The sequence below is a fragment of the Heptranchias perlo genome, chromosome 2, assembly GCF_035084215.1.
Source record: "Heptranchias perlo isolate sHepPer1 chromosome 2, sHepPer1.hap1, whole genome shotgun sequence".
NCBI lineage: Eukaryota > Metazoa > Chordata > Chondrichthyes > Hexanchiformes > Hexanchidae > Heptranchias > Heptranchias perlo.
The window spans coordinates 24,038,515-24,057,652 of record NC_090326.1 but is presented as its reverse complement, the minus strand read 5'-3'; the positions used below and the strand labels follow the sequence as shown (position 1 = coordinate 24,057,652).

General features: G+C 42.8%; 1 protein-coding gene across 2 annotated transcripts in view; it reads left to right on the top strand.

The window, feature by feature from the left end:
• The window catches only part of LOC137335782 (acidic amino acid decarboxylase GADL1-like), a 138,235-nt gene that overhangs the window by 51,376 nt on the left and 67,721 nt on the right, over positions 1–19,138 (top strand). For both annotated transcript variants that reach the window (XM_068001178.1, XM_068001188.1), the window contains 6 exons: positions 708–823; positions 2,909–2,988; positions 8,735–8,789; positions 10,594–10,710; positions 11,954–12,018; positions 17,250–17,331. In XM_068001178.1, the coding sequence (XP_067857279.1) occupies positions 708–823; positions 2,909–2,988; positions 8,735–8,789; positions 10,594–10,710; positions 11,954–12,018; positions 17,250–17,331 (515 nt within the window). The remainder of the gene's footprint in view (positions 1–707; positions 824–2,908; positions 2,989–8,734; positions 8,790–10,593; positions 10,711–11,953; positions 12,019–17,249; positions 17,332–19,138) is intronic.

Below are 19,138 nucleotides of genomic sequence, written 5' to 3'. Positions count from 1 at the left end.
TAGGTCCACTCTTTTCTGGACTTTCACACTCCTACATGTATTAAATATTATTAATAATAGTAATTAATAATACTTGCATTTATGCAGCACCTTATCATTGAAATATCTCAAAGTGCTTCATGTAATGAATTGCTTTTGAGGTGCAGTGACTTATTAAATAGGCAAGTGCAATGGAAAAGCTTATTCGTTCAATGGCGTCAGGCTGAGAAGGCGAGTGTACTTCTCACCAACAGTACATTGGATTGGATGCGATTTTTATATTAAATTTACCTGGTTGCATTAACTTTTGATTGGCTTGTAAAGCTAGTTTTTAGCCAATGAAGATGTCTTTTTTAAAAAAAAGCACATTCTCAACTCCAAAATTGACGCTCAGATCAGGTTAAAAAAATGAGTCTGGCACCATGGTCAGACAAAAAAAAGCACAAATTAAAATAAGAAGAAAGGACAGAGAGAATAGGGACAAAGCAGTGAGTGCAGGTAAAGAGCTTCACTTTTTTTATTTTAATGTATAATTATGTTACTATTTGTGAGCTGAAGAGAAGTAAAACTGGTCAGCCCAGGGTAACAGAAGTTTCTCTGAGACTTCTACCAACCACAACAAATGCAAGCATGCTGCTGTGGTAGAAACAGTGCTTATTTTTCCAACTTTTTAGCTCCTATCATTTTCCAGCCAAATAGTGACTTTGCGTGTTCTCTACCCTAAACAGGAGGCTCGGTTTCCAACATGTACGCTGTAAATTTAGCCCGGTTCAAATGCTGTCCGGACTTTAAGGAGACTGGGCTTTCAGGTGCACGCCCGTTGGCGATGTTCACATCTGAGGAGGTAAGTGATATGTACTAGAATTCAACTAAATGGTCTATGTACAGAGGTCCTGATGGGTTATATTAGCTTTAGTGTTCGAGGAAGATTGGAGCTACTTACTACAGTTTATTGGATTAAGCGTGCTGGAATGGAGAATGAGTTCAAGTGTTATTGGGGAAGTGGGTGGGGGGGTGCGGGGGTGATCTTAACTAGGAACATAGGAACAGGAGTAGGCCATTCAGCACCTCGGGCCTGTTCCGTCATTCAATTTGATCATGGCTGATCACTACCTCAACTCCACTTACCCACCTTTGCTCCATATCCCTTGATACCCTAACAAAAATCTGTCGATCTCAGACGGAAACCCTCCAAACATAAAGGAAAAAGATAGACAGGGGATCAATATGGAAGTGATGCTGTGCCTGACAACAGCACAGGAAGTTATCACGAGGTAACAATCACTCACAAGACCTTTCTTTTTAAGAAACCTAGGTGAAGGAGTAAGGCCCCAAGAGTATAGTACTTAGAATCATAGAATTTTACAGCACAGAAGGAGGCCATTCGCACATCATGCCTGTGCCAGCTCTCTGAAAGAGTCATCCATTTAGCCGCATTCCTCTGGCTTTTCCACATATGCCTATTTAAATTTTTCTTTTTCAAATATTTATCCACTTCCCTTTTAAAAGCTATTATAGATTCTGCTTCCCCCACTGTTTCTGGTAGGGCATTCCATGTCATAACAACCCTCTGCATAAAACAGATTCTTCTAACTTCTCCCTTCATCCTTTTGGTGACAATTCTAAATTTATTCCCTCTTGTTACCAACTCACCAACTAGTGGAAATAGTTTTTTTTCCGAATTTACCTTATGAAAATCCCTCATAATTTTGAACACCTCTGTCAGACCTCCTCTTAACCTCTCTGTTCAAGTGAAAAGGACCCCAGTTTCCCTAGTCCCTCCTCATAACTAAAGCCTCTCATCCCCTCTATCATCTTAGTGAATCTCTTCAATACTGTTTCCATGGCCTTGATATCACCAAGGTTGCAAACAGGAGGATAAATCAAGAAGTAGTTGTTTGGTGACGCTTGGGTTTTAAGAGCCTTTGGTTGTGGGAGGATGGAAAGACTGAGGGGAGATAAGGAGTTCCACAGTTCTGAGATCCTGGAAAGAATGAGTTAAGAGAAAGAGACCTTGAGAATTTTTCCATGACCTTGTTTTTGTTGCCTCCTCTGCATCCTATTGTTGTTCCACCTGCCAAGCAAAACAAAACCTAGCTTGCTTCCTGAACTCTTTTATATTATTATCCTATGCACAATGCTGTTATTGGTTGCGTATTTGCTATTGCTAACCCATTCCTGTAGCATCCCAAATAAGGACAGAGAACATTATAAGTGCACAGGACCTCAGTGAGCATCTGGAAAAAGTTTTGGATAATTTAAAGGGATAGTTTAATGTATCAGGTAGAGGCAGCTCTGGCAAAGGGCCCCTACTTGAAACATTGGAGGAACTATTTCCTCTGGTGGGGCAATCCAGAACAAGGGGACAGAATCTTAAAATTAGAGCCAGGCGATTTAGAAGGGAAATCAGGAAGCACTTCTTCACACATAGGATAGTAGAAACCTGGAACTCTCTTCCCCAAAAGGCTGTGAATGCTGGGGGACAATTGGAGCTTTTAAGACTAAGATCGATAGATTTTTATTAGGTAGGGGTATCAAGGAATATGGAGCAAAGGCAGGTAAATAGAGATGAGGTGCAGATCAGCTATGATCTAATTGAATGGCGGAGCAAGCTCGAGGAGCTGAATGGCCGACTCCTGTTCCCATGCTAACCTGTCTTTTTCTCTTTAAAGATGTTGACGGACTTGCTTTGTGTTTTTACAACATTTTCTTCAGATTTCCAGGATGTTTCTTTTTGTCCCATGTCCCATCCGAGCTTGGTTGCACATTTATTTTTTCTTGACCTATTGGATAGAACAGGATTATTCCACTGTAAGAAAGAGAAAATTGGTCTAAATTATTCAGCTGTATCTCTAAAAATTGGAACGTTAAACAATACGATGCAGCCAGGCTGATTGAAGTTATTTAAGCGGTCTTCTTTGTTCCGTAGTGCCACTACTCGGTGAAGAAAGCTGCTGCCTTCCTTGGAATCGGCACCCGCAATGTCTATGTGGTGAAAGCTGACAAAAGGTAGGAGAAGCGACGGTGTTTAGTCAGAGAGCAGCCACCAGATTGGTTGTGCTGGTAACAGCTGATGGCACCTGACGTTCTGGGTCCACTATCTATCAATAAAGCCAGCATCTTGCGAGCCAATGACTTTCCGGATTAGACATGGGCACTCCTAACATCGCCAAAACATTTATTCAAATAGTACATACGAAACACTTTGTTAAAAAGTCCAACCCCTGTTGCATGTTTGGAATGAAGTGCCACTCTGTTGCCCCCAGTTTAGTCTTTTACATAGGAACATAGGAATTGCTAAATGAAAAAAGACCCAGGTCCATCTAGTTCACCTTCTACCACCCATGGTAGTCGCATGATACAATGATAATGGAGTTGTTGACTAATCATGGCAATCAATCTCCATCAATAGTCTACAGCTGACCCAGACATGACATGAGGAAAACCCTAGTGGTGGAGAACTTTGGGAACTATTGTCTCCTGAACCTCCCAAGCATGCGACACTTACCATATGTTGCTGCCAAATAAGCTAGACCAGGCATTTTTATATTTAGGTGTCAGCCGTGACTCAATGATGGCACTCTCATCCCTGAGTCAAAAGGTCCTGGGTTCAAGTCCCACTCTAGAGACTTGAGCACATAATGACACTCCCAGTGCAGTAATGGAGACATTAAACTGAGGCCCCGTCGGCCCTCTCAGGTGAACGTAAAAGATCCCATAGCACTATTTGAGAAAGAGCTGGGGAGTTCCTGGCCAATATGTATTCCCTTAACTAATGTCACTAAAACAGGTGATCTAGTCACTATCTCGTTGCTGTTTGTGGGACCTTGCTGTGTGCAAATTGTCTGCCACATTTCCTATATTACAACAGTACAAAAGTACTTCATTGCTGTAAGCACTTTGAGACGTCCTGAGATTGTGAAAAGCGCTATATAAATGCAAGTCTTTCTTTTCTTTATTATTGCTAGCCATAAATTCGTCAATATTGTGACTGCAGTAGCACGTCTTCATAAAGGTTTCGTCTTCTCGTGCTTTTTTAACAATTCTGTGAGGAATATTTGCTTCCTGTTTGCCTAGTGTATTCTGGGTAAGGTTGCAGGATAACTGTCACCAAAGCAACATGGTTTAGAATGCTTGAAAAAAGGATCATACCCATTAATAAACAATTGAAGTTACTGCCTTCAACAGTATTTTGAGTTCTTCTGTAAAATGTCGCTAGCAGTCCCTCATAGTCCTCTTGGCTGCGGGCTTAACCACACTCTTATGACTGTTTTAACACAGATTCTGAAAAAAAAAAGGCTTAAAGCTAGTTTGTTAAATTTCTGTGATTTACAAACCTCCTTCCTTCCCCCCAAGCCCCGCAAAAATCTGAAAATAAAGCACATGATCTAGAATAGTGAACAAGCGTTTTTTAATTGTTGCATTGTTTGGAAATGGTAACCAGTTTCGAATGGAAAACCCATTCCCCGGGCAAAACTGCCCGAACCAGCATTTGCGACAAAAAAAAGAGTCACGGGTGTATTTGTGACGTCAACAATCTGACCATCACATCAACAGATGGGATATAACAGAAAATTTGAGATGGTCTTTCAGTGTTCGCGGGGATAAGACTTCTCTGAAGTTTTTGAAAAGACCTATTCGGATGTAGTAATGATTGTGTTCAAAGCCTTCATCTCCTCGCTCTCATCTCCTTGCAGTATGTGCACATGGCCAAGATTGAAATGACACAGTTGCGCCCTCAGAAGGTGTTAAGTTGGTTTCGGGTTGAGTTGGCTCCATTCCCTACAGTTTATACTTGGACACAGCTACAGGGCTGCAGGCTGCCAGCATGGAAGTGCTGCTTTGAAGCGGTGTCAATGAACAGGAAATTATTTCATCTTGTAGCTAGGAAGAGTTATAGCATAGCATTATGACAGTGAAGCTGTACTAATTAAAAGAGCAGTGCTTTTCCCCCCCCTCCAAAAATGTTCGACAAAACCTATCTTCTTTGGTTTGTTTATGATTGCACGATGTTTTAAATATGAAACAAACTGTAATTCATTTATATGTGTTGTCTACTTGATTAAAATAACATGCAGCTGTTTCCCTCATTAAACAAGAAAAATATGTTTTCCAACACTGCTGCAGGAGAGAGGTGCTCCTCCGCGCAGGTTTACATGATTGGGGATTTGTGTCCAGAAATAGAAAAGAAAAACACAAGAAGAGGCAGTGAGAGCGAGCTAGAGATAGAAACAGAGAGAGAGAGAGGTAGAGAGCGACGGAAGGGTAGATTTTCCTGTGCCCTGATCCCAAATAGCTCCCGAAAATGGGTGCAACAGAGGAAAATTATTTTGCTGAACCATTCCCTCCCCATTCCGCTCCTGAAGAGTACTGTACCTGAATTTCCTCTGTGGTTTTTCTGGTGGCTACAGCTGACAGCGCCTGAAGAAGATGCAGCGATGTGAACAAGTTGCAAATGTGGAACAGACTACTGGCACTTTGTGGACCAAATGAAAGAAACAAAGATTGCATTTATACACCGCCTTTCACAACCTCAGGACGTCCCAAGGCGCTTTATAGCCAATGAAGTACTTTTGAAGTGTAGTCACTGTTGTAATGTAGGAAAGTTAAATGGGTTTCAAGAAGGAACTAGACAGGTTCTTGTCATCAAACGTCACTCGGGGTTATTAGAAATGCAGCAAGGGAGCACCGTGGATAGGTGGGCTAGATGGGACCGAAGGTCTTCTCCTGCCTGAAATTGTTACTACGTTACTAATTTTTTCTCCCAGCAATAAAAATATAAAATGGAATGGCTTGGCAGTTCAATTTAGCCTCAGCTGTCTACCATCCTACTCAAAAAGCACGACAGACAGAAAATCCTTATGGTCTGGTAGCTGCTAACAAGTTGTGCTCATATTAGCTGCTGATACGCATCAGATGCTAATGATTTCCAGGGCACAAAGGGATTCCTGGTGACATCATTGCCCGATAGAAGCAGCACCTCCTGTATTCCTTGCTGGGTCTTTGTTTTTGCCTCTTGATGGAGGTGTGCCACTCTGAAGGTCAGTCACACAAGAAGTGATATCCAGTTTTATCCCCATTGCTTATTTAACAGCAACCAATTCCAACCATCCCTTTGTAACAAATCGAGTGCTTTTGCAGACTGAGCAAGATCCCAGGCATCAACTCACAAGCAGAAAAAAAAAAGATTTTTCTTGTCAGTTGAGGTGCAAATTTATTTGGAGTGTATAAATGGTATTTATTAGAAGGTGAGACCTATCCCCTCTATTGTTTTTCTTTAAAAACAATGTTTTTTCTTACCACCTGTTTCTGCCTTGATACTTTGTTCAAGTTTTAAAGCAAAGTATTAGCAAATAATCCACCCATGCACCAGAAAGAGCAATAATTCCTCATCAAACTTTACTGATCTGGTGACTTAGTGAAAAAGAGCGCAGACTGACATTTAATAAGGCACCAAGGAGCCCTAGTAAAATTGAAGTCAATGGGAATCAGGGGGAAAACTCTCCAGTGGCTGGAGTCATACCTAGCACAAAGGAAGATGGTAGTGGTTGTTGGAGGCCAATCATCTCATCCCCAGGACTTTGCTGCAGGTGTTCCTCAGGGCAGTGTCCTAGGCCCAACCATCTTCAGCTGCTTCATCAATGAATTTCCCTCCATCATAAGGTCAGAAATGGGGATGTTTGCTGATGATTGCACAGTGTTCAGTTCCATTCACAACCCCTCAGATAATGAAGCAGTCCGAGCCGCATGCAGCAAGACCTGGACAACATCCAGGCTTGGGCTCATAAGTGGCAAGTAACATTCGCGCCAGACAAGTGCCAGGCAATGACCATCTCCTACAAGAGAGAGTCTAACCACCTCCCCTTGACATTCAACGGCATTACCATCGCTGAATCCTCCACCATCAACATCCTGGGGGTCACCATTGACCAGAAACTTAACTGGACCAGCCATATAAATACTGTGGCTACAAGAGCAGGTCAGAGGCTGGGTATTCTGCGGCGAGTGACTCACCTCCTGACTCCCCATAGCCTTTCCACCATCTACAAGGCACAAGTCAGGGGTGTGTTGGAATATTCTCCACTTGCCTGGATGAGTGCAGCTCCAACAACACTCAAGAAGCTTGACACCATCCAGGACAAAGCAGCCCGCTTGATTGGCACCCCATCCACCACCCTAAACATTCACTCCCTTCACCACCGGCGCACAGTGGCTGCAGTGTGTACCATCCACAGGATGCACTGCAGCAACTTGCCAAGGCTTCTTCGACAGCACCTCCCAAACCCGCGACCTCTACCACCTGGAAGGACAAGAGCAGCAGGCACATAGGAACAACACCACCTGCACCTTCCCCTCCAAGTCACACACCATCCCGACTTGGAAATATATCGCCGTTCCTTCATCGTCGCTGGGTCAAAATCCTGGAACTCCCTTCCTAATAGCACTGTGGAAGAACCTTCACCACACGGACTGCAGCGGTTCAAGAAGGCGGCTCACCACCACCTTCTCAAGGGCAATTAGGGATGGGCAATAAATGCTGGCCTCGCCAACGATGCCCACATCCTATGAACGAATAAAAATAAATTAAGAGCCTGTTAATAAACCCCTTACTGCTTCACAGTTAAACATATCTTAGTTTGAACCTTTATTTACCCCCTACCCAAAAAAAGTATGTACATTCACTCTCTCTCTTTCTTACTTTCACTCTAGCACACAAGGAGAAGTCCAACTTCTTCAAGTTTAGGGTTCCGGTGTTTTTTCTTTAGCAAAGTGAGGAGCTCTTGAAAAAGTTAGCTCTTGCAAACACTGAGAAAAATTGCAATTAAGAGAGAATGTAAGAAAAAGACATATCCACTGAGAAAATGTACACTAAAATATTACATATTTTGCAATGATAACAGGAACTTAAAAAAAGTGAACAAGTAAAGTTTTAAATGGGATCATGTACTGCAGACAAATCTAGTTTGCCATTTGGTAACTGGTCAGTATTGCTGCTAGACTCCCATTGGAATAATTTAACAACTATTCAGAGTTCAATATAGCAGAGGCCTCTTAACTGATATACAGCAGCATTGAGAAAAATATCATGTTCAAGCAACACCTCATATATAATATGTAATGAATGGAGAATTAACTTGGGGAGGGGGTGGTTCTGAGTGTACACTTCCTTTAAATGGTTGGTATTAACTGGAGTCCATTTGTATCCATTGACTGGTGTGTTAGCTGTGGTTCAGTGGTAGCACTGTTACCTCAGAGTCAGATGGTTGTGGGTTCAGGTCCCACTCCAGAGACTTGAGCACTTAATCTAGGCTGACACTGCATTACAGTACTGAGGGAGTGCTGCACTGTTGGAGGTGCTGTCTTTTTGGGTGTACTTAAAAGTTCCCACGGTGCCATTTTGAAGAAGAGCAGGGGAGTTCTCCCCGGTGTTCTGACCAATATTTATCCCTCAACCAACATCACTAAAACAGATTATCTGGTCATTATCACATTGTTGTTTTGAGACCTTGCTGTGCACAAATTGGTTGCCACGTTTCATATGTTACAACAGTGACAACACTTCAAAAAGTATTTAATTAGCTGTGAAGCGCTTTGGGACGTCCTGAAGTTGTGAAAGGCGCTATATAAATGCAAGTCTTTCTTTCTTTTCTCTGTTTCACCACACACGAGATCGAAAGGCTGCTTGTTGTGAAGTGAAACTGTTTTCACACCGATGCTACCACTGCCTGAACTATGTAATCTTTGTTTTTTTCAGAGGAAAGATGATACCGGAGGAGCTCGAGAAAGAAATCCAAAGAGCCAAGAAAGAAGTGAGTGTCTGAGGGATCTAACGGAAATCAAGGCAGTGGTTGCAAAGTGCTGAATGTTTTTCTGAAGGGGAGGATGTTTACAGTGTGTTTGTATGGAATTAGTAAGCAAGAAACTACCGAGGATGCATTTACACTACAGTAGTCCAGAGTAGTCGTGTAAATCTGTCTCAGATTAGGCGCTAACTTTGTATTTACACCACAATTTAATGTTGGTGTGAAGTGAAACCATTTTGCACTGACACTATCGTTGTAAATGCAACCTGAGAAAAAGCTTTTGATAAAGCTGATTTTGCACAAAGGGTAGTTGAAATCTGGAATTCTCTCCTCCAAAAAGCGGTTGAGGCTAGGGGTCAATTGAAAATTGCAAAACTGAAATCGATAAATTTTTGCTAGGCAAGGGTATTAAAGGATATGGAACTGAGGCAGATAGAATTAAGATACAGATCAGTCATGATCTAACTGAATGGTGGAACAGGCTCGAGGGGCTGAATTACCGACTCCTGTTCCTATGCCTTTGTCACACCTATGAAGCACCTTTAAGCGTCTGGAATGCCCTGCCTGAAAGGGCGGTGGAAGTAGACTCAATAATAACTTTCAAAAGGGAATTGGATATATATACTTGAAAAGGAAAAAATTGCAGGGCTACGGGGAAAGAGCATGGGGAAGTGGGACAAATTACATAGGTCTTGCAAAGAGCCAACACAGGCATGATGGGCCGAATGGCCTCCTTCTGTGCTGTATGATTGTATGATTCATCATCTGAGATGAGAGTTCCAGAGACGCCGGCCTACCCACCTCAAACCCTGCTCTTGTCTTCTTTTTTAAATTGATTTTATCGTTGGTTATATTCCCTCCATCCATTGTCAGTCCAAAAACACTGAAACTAGTCCAGATGAATGCAGGCACAGTAATCAATTGCTGTGCTCACAGGGGCTGTGTAATGGATATGTTTCAGTGTGAGGGAAGTGCTACACTGGGAGCAGTGACTCAGGTTTACAAAAAGTATTGTCAACTAAATATTTCTAAAATTTTTCAGTTGGTTGATTAGCTTTTCCGTATTCAAATCTTGTGATATTCTTATGTGACCTAGACAGGAAACTAAACAAAGGAGAATTTCATTATTTTTTTTTAAATGAAGATAAGATTAATTTTCATTATAGGAGTAATTTTATGAATTTGGGGTTTATAAAGTTTACCCCTGATAAGCCACTACAGGTGATTTGGGGTTTACGATGCACTTCTGGCGAAGTTACAGCAGTGGAGCAGGAGCGGCTCCGAGGAAATTCCTGGTCCTGGTGGCAAATTGTTGTATTTTCCTTCCGATAAGGTGTGCCTGCATTTTAAAATGCGCTTAGTTGGCTGGTACAGGTGCATTATAGATGCTTATATTGTCATTCATCTTATTGCTGTTTTTGGGATCTTGCTGTGCACATAATGGTTGCTGCACTTGCCCTCGCATGAAGAACCAGTGCAGTTCGAAGTAATTCATTATACGTGAAGCACTTTTGAGATGCTGCTGAGAGACATTGGCCCTGAAGTTCTGCAAGAGTTCTCCTGTACTCCACAACTTAATGCCGACAGGAGATGGCGGAACCCCCGGGGAAATGGCAGAGACCAGCCATAACCTGGTAACCTGGATCTCTGCCGGTCTACTGCCAGGGTTATGGTGGGAGACCGGGGAGAATCCCAGCGGAATTTAAGGGCCATCATAAGGCGCTATGTAAATACAAGGCTTTCTTTTCTTTTTGGCTTATCACAGCAAACATCTGGAATGAATGCTTTTTTTCTTGCGGTCACTCTACAGGAGGCTATGCCTTTCATAGTCGTCGCTACTGCAGGAACCACCGTACTGGGAGCGTTTGACCCTCTGAATGAGATTGCAGATATCTGTGGAGCACATGGGATCTGGTTCCATGTTGATGTGAGTGTCCATTGTATTTGAACTGATAGAAGATCTACAAACCATACCTGGGCTGTTTTCCTAACGATGATAAGGATGTGACATTTCATATTAAACTACTCATATGATCCCCAAGGTTAGGGCTACAAAATGTGTGAGGCTGTGGGGAAAGGGAGGCAGGTGGTGAAGCTTCTGCAAGAGGTAGATTCTGTTGAGAAGAAGCATTGGGGGTTGCACAAATGTTAATAGCGCTGCTTAATTTTTATTTCAGGAGAAATTTGAGAAGGAACTTAGTGTTCCTTAACCTAAGTGATCGACAGGTGGTGGTGGTGGTATAGAATAAATCGTCCATGGACTCTGGGTGGAGTGAGCTTGGTAGACTGGCCTACACCCACCTCGAACTCTCTTATGCGCTTATGAGGTTGGACTTGACCCCATTCATTTTCTACAAAACTGAATTTATTTCAGAAAAAGATGGATACCAGTAGCTTTCAGTTATGTATTTTTTCACTGTCTGTGAAAGCCTGAGTAGCATAGAAAATACACAAGTCTTACAACCCACATGTGAATCTTACAACCCACATGTGAATCTTACAACCCACATGTGAATCTTACAACCTAGAAGTGAGTCTTGCAATCCACAAGTGAGTCTTGCAATTCACAAGTGAGTCTTGGCAAAAACATTAAAGTGAAAAGATATGGAAAATACATTGTAGAGGCCACCGTCAGCAGGTGAATTTGCTCCAAAGTGTTGATATTAAAATTAATGATTTTTTTCTTAAGAGTAACAGTTGCAACATCTTAAACAGTAACAACACATATCAATAGCTGAAAGTTTTTTTTAAACATTAGAGCATGTATTTACCCATGAACTCATAAACACTAATAGATACAGGGCAGCGAGTTCAAGGCTGTGACCTCTCTTGATCCCTCTGCACCTTTAACACTGTTGAATATCTTACAATGTAGTGTATACCTTGCAGTGTTGTGTATACCTTACAGTGTTGTGTATACCTTACAATGTGGTGTATATCTTGCAATGTGGTGTATATCTTACAATGTGGTGTATATCTTACAATGTGGTGTATATCTTACAATGTGGTGTATGTCTTTATAATGTGGTGTATATTTTACAATGTGATATATATCTTATAATGTGATGTATACCTTACAGTGTAGTGTATGTCTTTATAATGTGGTGTATGTCTTACAATGTAGTGTATATCTTATAATGTGGTGTATATTTTTCATTGTTTTTTTCCAGGCATCATGGGGAGGCAGTGCATTGATATCCAGAAAACATCGTTCTCTTCTGAATGGTATCCACAGGTAAATGCAACGTGGGTATCCAGTCACTACTAAAAGTTATAACTGATCTCTGTAACATGTAGGAGTTCTTGCCTGTAAGTGTGAGAGCTTTCACTTTTAACTGCCCCTTTTATTGTTTTCTGCAATGTACCACAACAGGTAACTGGAATCACTAATCAGTTTGGGAGGACTCCTCCCCGACACATGCACGCAGTCTCGACAGCTTCAGCAGTAACTCTATGACCTGCCTCAGTTTCTTCTGACAAGCACTTGGGTAAACTGAGTACAATTTGTTTCTCAGCTTTTGGACATTGTGAGGTGACTGGAAGTAACAGGGTTAAGTTTGGCCCTTCCCCCCACATCCAAACTCAACATGTTTATATTCAAGATTAAACAAGGAATCTACCTTAGAATCACAGAAACATAGAAGGTTACGGCACAGGAGGAGGCCATTCGGCCCATCGTGTCCATGCCAGCCAAAAAAGAGCTATCCAGCTTAATTCCACTTTCCAGCACTTGGTCCGTAGCCCTGTAGATTACGGCACTTCAGATGCACATCCAAGTACTTTTTAAATGAGTTGAGGGTTTCTGCCTCTACCACACTTTCAGGCAGTGAGTTCCAGACCCCCACCACCCTTTGGGTGAAAAAAATTTTCCTCAGTTCCCCTCTATTCCTTCTACCAATTACTTTAAATCTATGCCCCCTGGTTATTGACCCCTCTGCTAAGGGAAATAGGTCCTCCCTATCCACTCTATCTAGTCTAGTCCCGTCTTAATTTTATATACCTCAATTAAATCTCCCCTCAGCCTCCTTTGTTCCAAGAAAACAACCCCAGCCGATCCAATCTTTCCTCATAGCTAAAATTCTCCAGCTCTGGCAACATCCTCCTAAATCTCCTCTGAACCCTCTCTAGTGCAACCACATCTTTCCTGTAATGTGGTGACCAAAACTGTACACAGTACTCAAGCTGTGGCCTAACCAGTGTTTTATACAGTTCTAGCATAACATCCCTGCTCTTATATTCTATGCCTTGGCTAATAAAGGAAAGTATCCCGTATGCCTGTTTAACCACCTTATCTACCCATCCTGCTACCTTCAGGGATCTGTGGACATGCACTCCAAGGTCCCTTTGTTCCTCTATACCTCTCAGTATCCTCCTATTTATTGTATATTCCCTTGCCTTGTTTGCCCTCCCCAAATGCATTACTTCACACTTCTCTGGATTGAATTCCATTTGCCACTTTTCTGCCCACCTGACCAGTCCATTGACATCTTCCTGCAGTCTACAGCTTTCCTCCTCACTATCAACCACACGGTGAATTTTTGTATCATCTGACAAATTCTTGATCAAGCCCCCCACATTCAAATCCAAATCAGTAATATATACCACAAAATGCAAGGGATCTAGTACTGAGCCCTGCAGAACCCCACTGGAAACAGCCTTCCAGTTGCAAAAACACCTGTCAACCATTACCCTTAGCTTCCAGCCACTGAGCCAATTTTGAATCCAACTAGCCACTTTCCCTTGGATCCCATGGGCTTTTACATTTTTGACCAGCCTGCCATGTGGGCCCTTGTCAAAAGCCTTGCTAAAATCCATTTAGACTATATCAAATACGTTAGCCTCATCGACCCTCCTTGTTACCTGCTCAAAAAATTCAATTAAGTTAGTCAGGCACGACCTTCCCTTAACAAATCCATGCTGACTGTCTTTGATTAACCTCTGCCTTTCTAAATGACGATTTATGCTGTTTATACTTTCTAGATACTTGCAGCATTTGTCAGTTCAATATATGGTCTAGTACTCCAATTGTATCAAGATGGGATCTCAGGATCTATCTCCCTATTCTCAGGCTACTTTCCACTTCATTTCTACACTCGATCACCATTGCCCTTTAAGATCCTCCTCATGTAACCACCTTCCCAGCACCTTCTTCACTGAAATCTCCTCTCTCCGACCCATTGAAGCCTCTGCACTAAGTGATTCTTCATCCTTAGCGACTTTAATTTCCACCTGCTTACTCTCCCTCATCTCAGTTGACTTCCTTGCCCCGCTCTCCTTTCCCAACCTTACCCTCTACACTGACTGCCCCACCCATATCGACCGCCCCCGACCTCATGTGGCTTTATTACCTTGGTGGTCTCTATCATCAACAGAGCTCTCTTCAACCACCTCTTCAAATCCATATCTCTTATACATCCTTCTGACAACACCCAACCCCTTCATTGCCACTTTCCACCCCAAACAAAAACCTCCTGCCCACCCACTCTCTAGTACCCTCTCTAAATCTGACCCTCTCCTCCTCTGCCATGCCACTCATGGCGATATTGACACCTCTATTAATCTGCTCCACCATCCACACTCTTGTCCCCATCAGATTCTGGATGGTCTCTCATCTCCACCCCTTTCTCTGGTACAGCAACCCCTTTTTGCAGCCTTAAATTAGTGGATTGTAAGCTTTGACATACTTGGTGATCAACTACCCTTGCTGTCCACTGCCAGGGTTTTCTCAAGCCCAAGCTGTACCATTATTGTCTGTTCTTGGCCAAAGTTGCTTACTACTCCAAGATCATCCTGCAGAGCAGAAACAATGCCGTACTCCTCCGACCTCCCATACCTCTGACCCCCACATCCATACATTATAATCAAATTGTGAGGAACTCGTGGACCTTGTCATGTCCAAAATCAAGGTCATCCACTGCCTCTTCAACTCACCATTCCCCCCTTAACTTCCGCCTGCCTTCATCCAATTGAGCCTTTACCCATCCTCTTCTCTACAGTTTTCCCTCATCTCCTCCTCAGCCCCCAGCACTCACCCACCAATCCTACAATCTGTTCACTCATTTCACTCCTGTCCCAGCTACTGATCACCCAATCTCACCTCTTCAGCCTCATGCTTGGCAACGTCACCAGCCTGTCGCTATCCTCCTGTATTGTCTCTATCTTCTTCGAGAAATCACCCTCAAACTATTCTCTCCAACCACCTCTTTCTTTTCAAAGTACTTGAATGTGTCCCATCATTCCTTCTTTAAGACCTTCCAAATTGGCTTCGGCCCTGCCTGGTCACAATCACAACGTCCTGTGCAACTGTTCATGGTTGTCTTTCCATTGTCAATCTCCTCAACCTCAGCCACTCCATCCTCCTCCAACGTCTCTCTCTGTCGTTTCCAAGTTCTGCTCACAGCCTTTTGCAATGCAGGCATTACATTGCCTCCAGCAGCTTCTTCTCCTTGCCCCCACATGGTCATCTCCAGCATATCTCAGGAGTTCATCCACCCATCATTCCTTCTCTTCATCATTTACATGCTACTTCTTGACCATTCATGATTATGGTTGCTAAAACATCACATCAGGGGGGAAGGTTGGGGGTTGCACAGTGGGCCGAGCAGTGGTGTATTATGTCCACTTATACCTTATGTTACTTGATCCCACAGTGTTTTCAGCTTAAATGCAACATTGCTTTGTATCCTGGCCAATATTTATCCCTCAACCTAAACATCACTAAAACAGATTGTCTGGTCATTATCTCATTGCTGTTTGTGGGATCTTGCTGTGCGTCAATTGGCTGTCGCGTTTCCTACATTACAACACTTCAAAAGGACTTCATTGGCTATAAAACACCTTGGGTTGGGGTGATATAAATGCAAATTCTTCCTCCCTTCCTTTCTGCTTCCATCCATCCATTATTTTATTCCCTGCACATTTTGACAAGGCCATTCAGCCGATTGTGCTAGTGCCAGCTCGAGCTCCCTCTCCAGCACCATCCACTTTAGTTCTGTTTCCCTGGGGAATGGTACAAAATTTGTTACAGAATATGGTAGTGTAAAACAGGCAGTAACGATTCGGCAATGGAAAAGAAAATCATCCAGGATGTACAACGGGCTGTCGATCCATTAAAGTCCATTTTGCGCTCTGGCCAAACACCAATTTAACCATCCCGCCCCCTGTTGTCTTGTGACATTGTGAATTCTTAACACATTTCAGCTGTCACTTTATCTCACGCAAAGTCCGCAAAACATAATCCATCCTCTTCATCTAAATACCACATCATTAGCTTCATGCTCCTTCCCTTGCCAAGGTACTGATGTACCTATAACCATTGCATGGCACCATGCCAGAAACACAGCTACATCCCATCAAGTGAAAGGGAAATCGGACGGTATGTATAATGGGCGGCCGATTTGCAAGCCTCTGTTTTGTGCCCCCACCAAAGTTGAATTTCACTCCCTTTGATTCCACACATTTTTTTCTGATATTAGTTTTTATAATGTAAGGCCTCGTCCTTGGTATTTTAAAGGGGCAGTTTACTAGAATCATAGAACTTTACAGCCTGTGCTGACTCTCTGAAAGAGCTCTCCACCTAGTCCCATTCCCCTGGCCTTTCCCCATGCCCTTTTAAATTTTTCTTTTTCAACTATTTATCCACTTCCTTTTTAAAAGCTATTGCTTCCCACACTGTATCTGGTAGGGCATTCCATGTCCTAACAACCCTGTGCCATATTAAAAAATTCTCACCTCTCCTTTCATTCTTTTGGTGATGATCTTAAATTAATGCCCTCTAGTTACTGATTCACTGGCCAGCAGAGATAGCTATTCCCGATTTACTTTATGAAAACCTCTCTTAAGTTTGGATCTCCTCTTTACCTTCTTTCTTCTAATAAAAGCCCCAATTTCTCCTCATAACAACAACAACAACAACCACAACAACCACCACCTGCATTTTTATAGCGCCTTTAACGCAGTAAAACGTCTCAAGGCGCTTCACAAGAGCGTTATCAAACAAAATTTGACACTGAGCGAAATGAGATATTAGGACAGGTGATCAAATGCTTGGTCAAAGAGGTAAGCTTTAAGGAGGGTCTTAAAGGAGGAGAGAGAGGTGGAGAGATTTAGGGAGGGAATTCCAGAGCTTAGGGCCGAGGCAGCTGAAGGCACGACCGCCAATGGTGAAGCGATGAAAATCGGGAATGCACAAGAGGCCAGAATTGGAGGAGCGCAGAGATCTTGAGGGTTGTAGGGCTGGAGGAGGTTACAGAGATAGGGAGGGGCGAGGCCTTGGAGGGATTTGAAAACAAGGATGAGAATTTTAAAATTGAGGCGTTGTTGGACTGGGAGCCAATCACTAACAATGAAGTGACACCCCATCCATCTCAGATGGTTCTGGCCCTGTGTAATCATTGCACAGTAAGAGCAGTGTTTTGATGGTTTCCTCTACATGAATGGCACACTCTCTCCTTTTTTCTTCTTCAGGGCTGACTCTGTTGCCTGGAATCCACACAAGATGCTGATGGCCGGTATCCAGTGCTGTGCTTTTCTTCTGAAGGACAACACAGTGAGTATTCATTATCGCTTGCAGTCAATCAGACACCGAGGCTGAAGGAAAGCACCTGGAATTCAATCCAGCCTAAAGGAAATTTTAATGAGCTGACACATGCAGCTACTTGTCGAATCCTTTGGAAAGTGTCAGGTTTCTTTACCATGGGACACAAGTCCAGGGATTGATGGCATTGTTCTTACTCACTTTCACACACTTGTGTGAAGTGACCGTATTAAACACTTGGTTACTGGGGCCCACGAGAATTACAATTCAACTAGTTCTGCAAAAAAAGAACTGATGTCAGCATTGGGAGTATTCTCACCAGTGCCTGTCGAGCCAGGCAAGTGAGAAAATTGTTGGTTTGTTTGTCCACTGGTTTTGGTACTTTAACAGCTAGTTCACTGCATTTCTGCAATGGTAGTGCGATGCATTCACTGTTTAGTTAACAAGATTGGAGAATTTGTACCCGACAAATGCTGGAAATTGGTCAAAGTTACAGATTGCATTTACACAGTGTCAACAAATCTCGGAACCTAACCACCGATCATCAGGTTGTGGTGAGTTCTTCGGCTTCAGATTTACCCCAGATGTTGGGGAATTCTGGAACTGGTTTCTAGATTCGCTGACATTGTTTCCCCCACAACAGCTACACATGAATTCCTTTACACCTTCAAGGTTCAACTGATCAAAGCCCATATCATTGACTTCATGTAAAGATAGGCCACCCCTTCTGCTAGGAAGGAAGAGATCAAGTTCCTGCTCCCGGCCACTTCTCCAGCAACTCCTGCTAGAAGATGTTTGTGTGTGTGTGTGTGTGTGAAGACACGATCTGGTTCGGTTGCAATGCCCCCCGTGGTCAAATAGTCCACCAATACTCAGTATTCATGCTTATGCATGACAATGGCCATATAATATGCAGTCAATTTACTAATAACGGGCGGCCTCTCTCTCTCACTGACCACATTACTGATGGCTTGTTGATTATATTACAAAGGCCTTTGTCCTGCTCTCAATTGATGCCAATTACACTCAAGTGGATAGTTGGACCTTTTTTTGTAATGAAAGTTGAGACTGTATATATAATTCAAAACAACAAGGTGAGCAGGATTGAGTCAGAGAAGACGTACACATTAGGTTGATTTAAATTGTAACGTTACTGCATAATGCACGTCCACCTTTGTTATTAGATAACAGTTCGATGATGAAAATTTAATCATGAAGCACAATGCCAGCTTAAATCAGGAGCGCTACAGAGGAGTGAATTCAGCCAGGCTACTTTAACCTCTTCACAAACAATAGGTTGAAGTTTGAACAAACAACAACAAAACAACTTGCATTTATATAGCGTCTTTAACATAGTGAAACATCGCAAGGCGCTTCACAGGAGTGTTATCACATAAGGAGGCATTAGGACTGGTGACCAAAAGCTTGGTCAAAGAGGTAGGTTTTAATGAGTGTCCTAAAGGAGGAGAGAGAGGTGGAGAGGCGGAGAAGTTTAGGGAGGGAATTTCAGAGCTTAGGGCCAAGACGGCTGAAGGCACGGCCGCCAATGGTGGAGCGATGAAAATCAGGGATGCGCAAGAGGCCAGAATTGGAGGAGCACAGAGATCCTGGAGGGTTGTAGGGCTGGAGGAGGTTACAGAGATAGGGAGGGGTGAGGTCATGGAGTGCTATAGACAGTTTGTTCAGCTATCTTCACTCTGTGAATGAGATGAATGCAATTCAATAAGAATTTAGCAACATTTTTTAAAAGTCAGTAATTAAAGGATCAGTGTTACATTTTTTTAATTAAAGTGTAATTGTCATGCGTTTTCTTACTTGT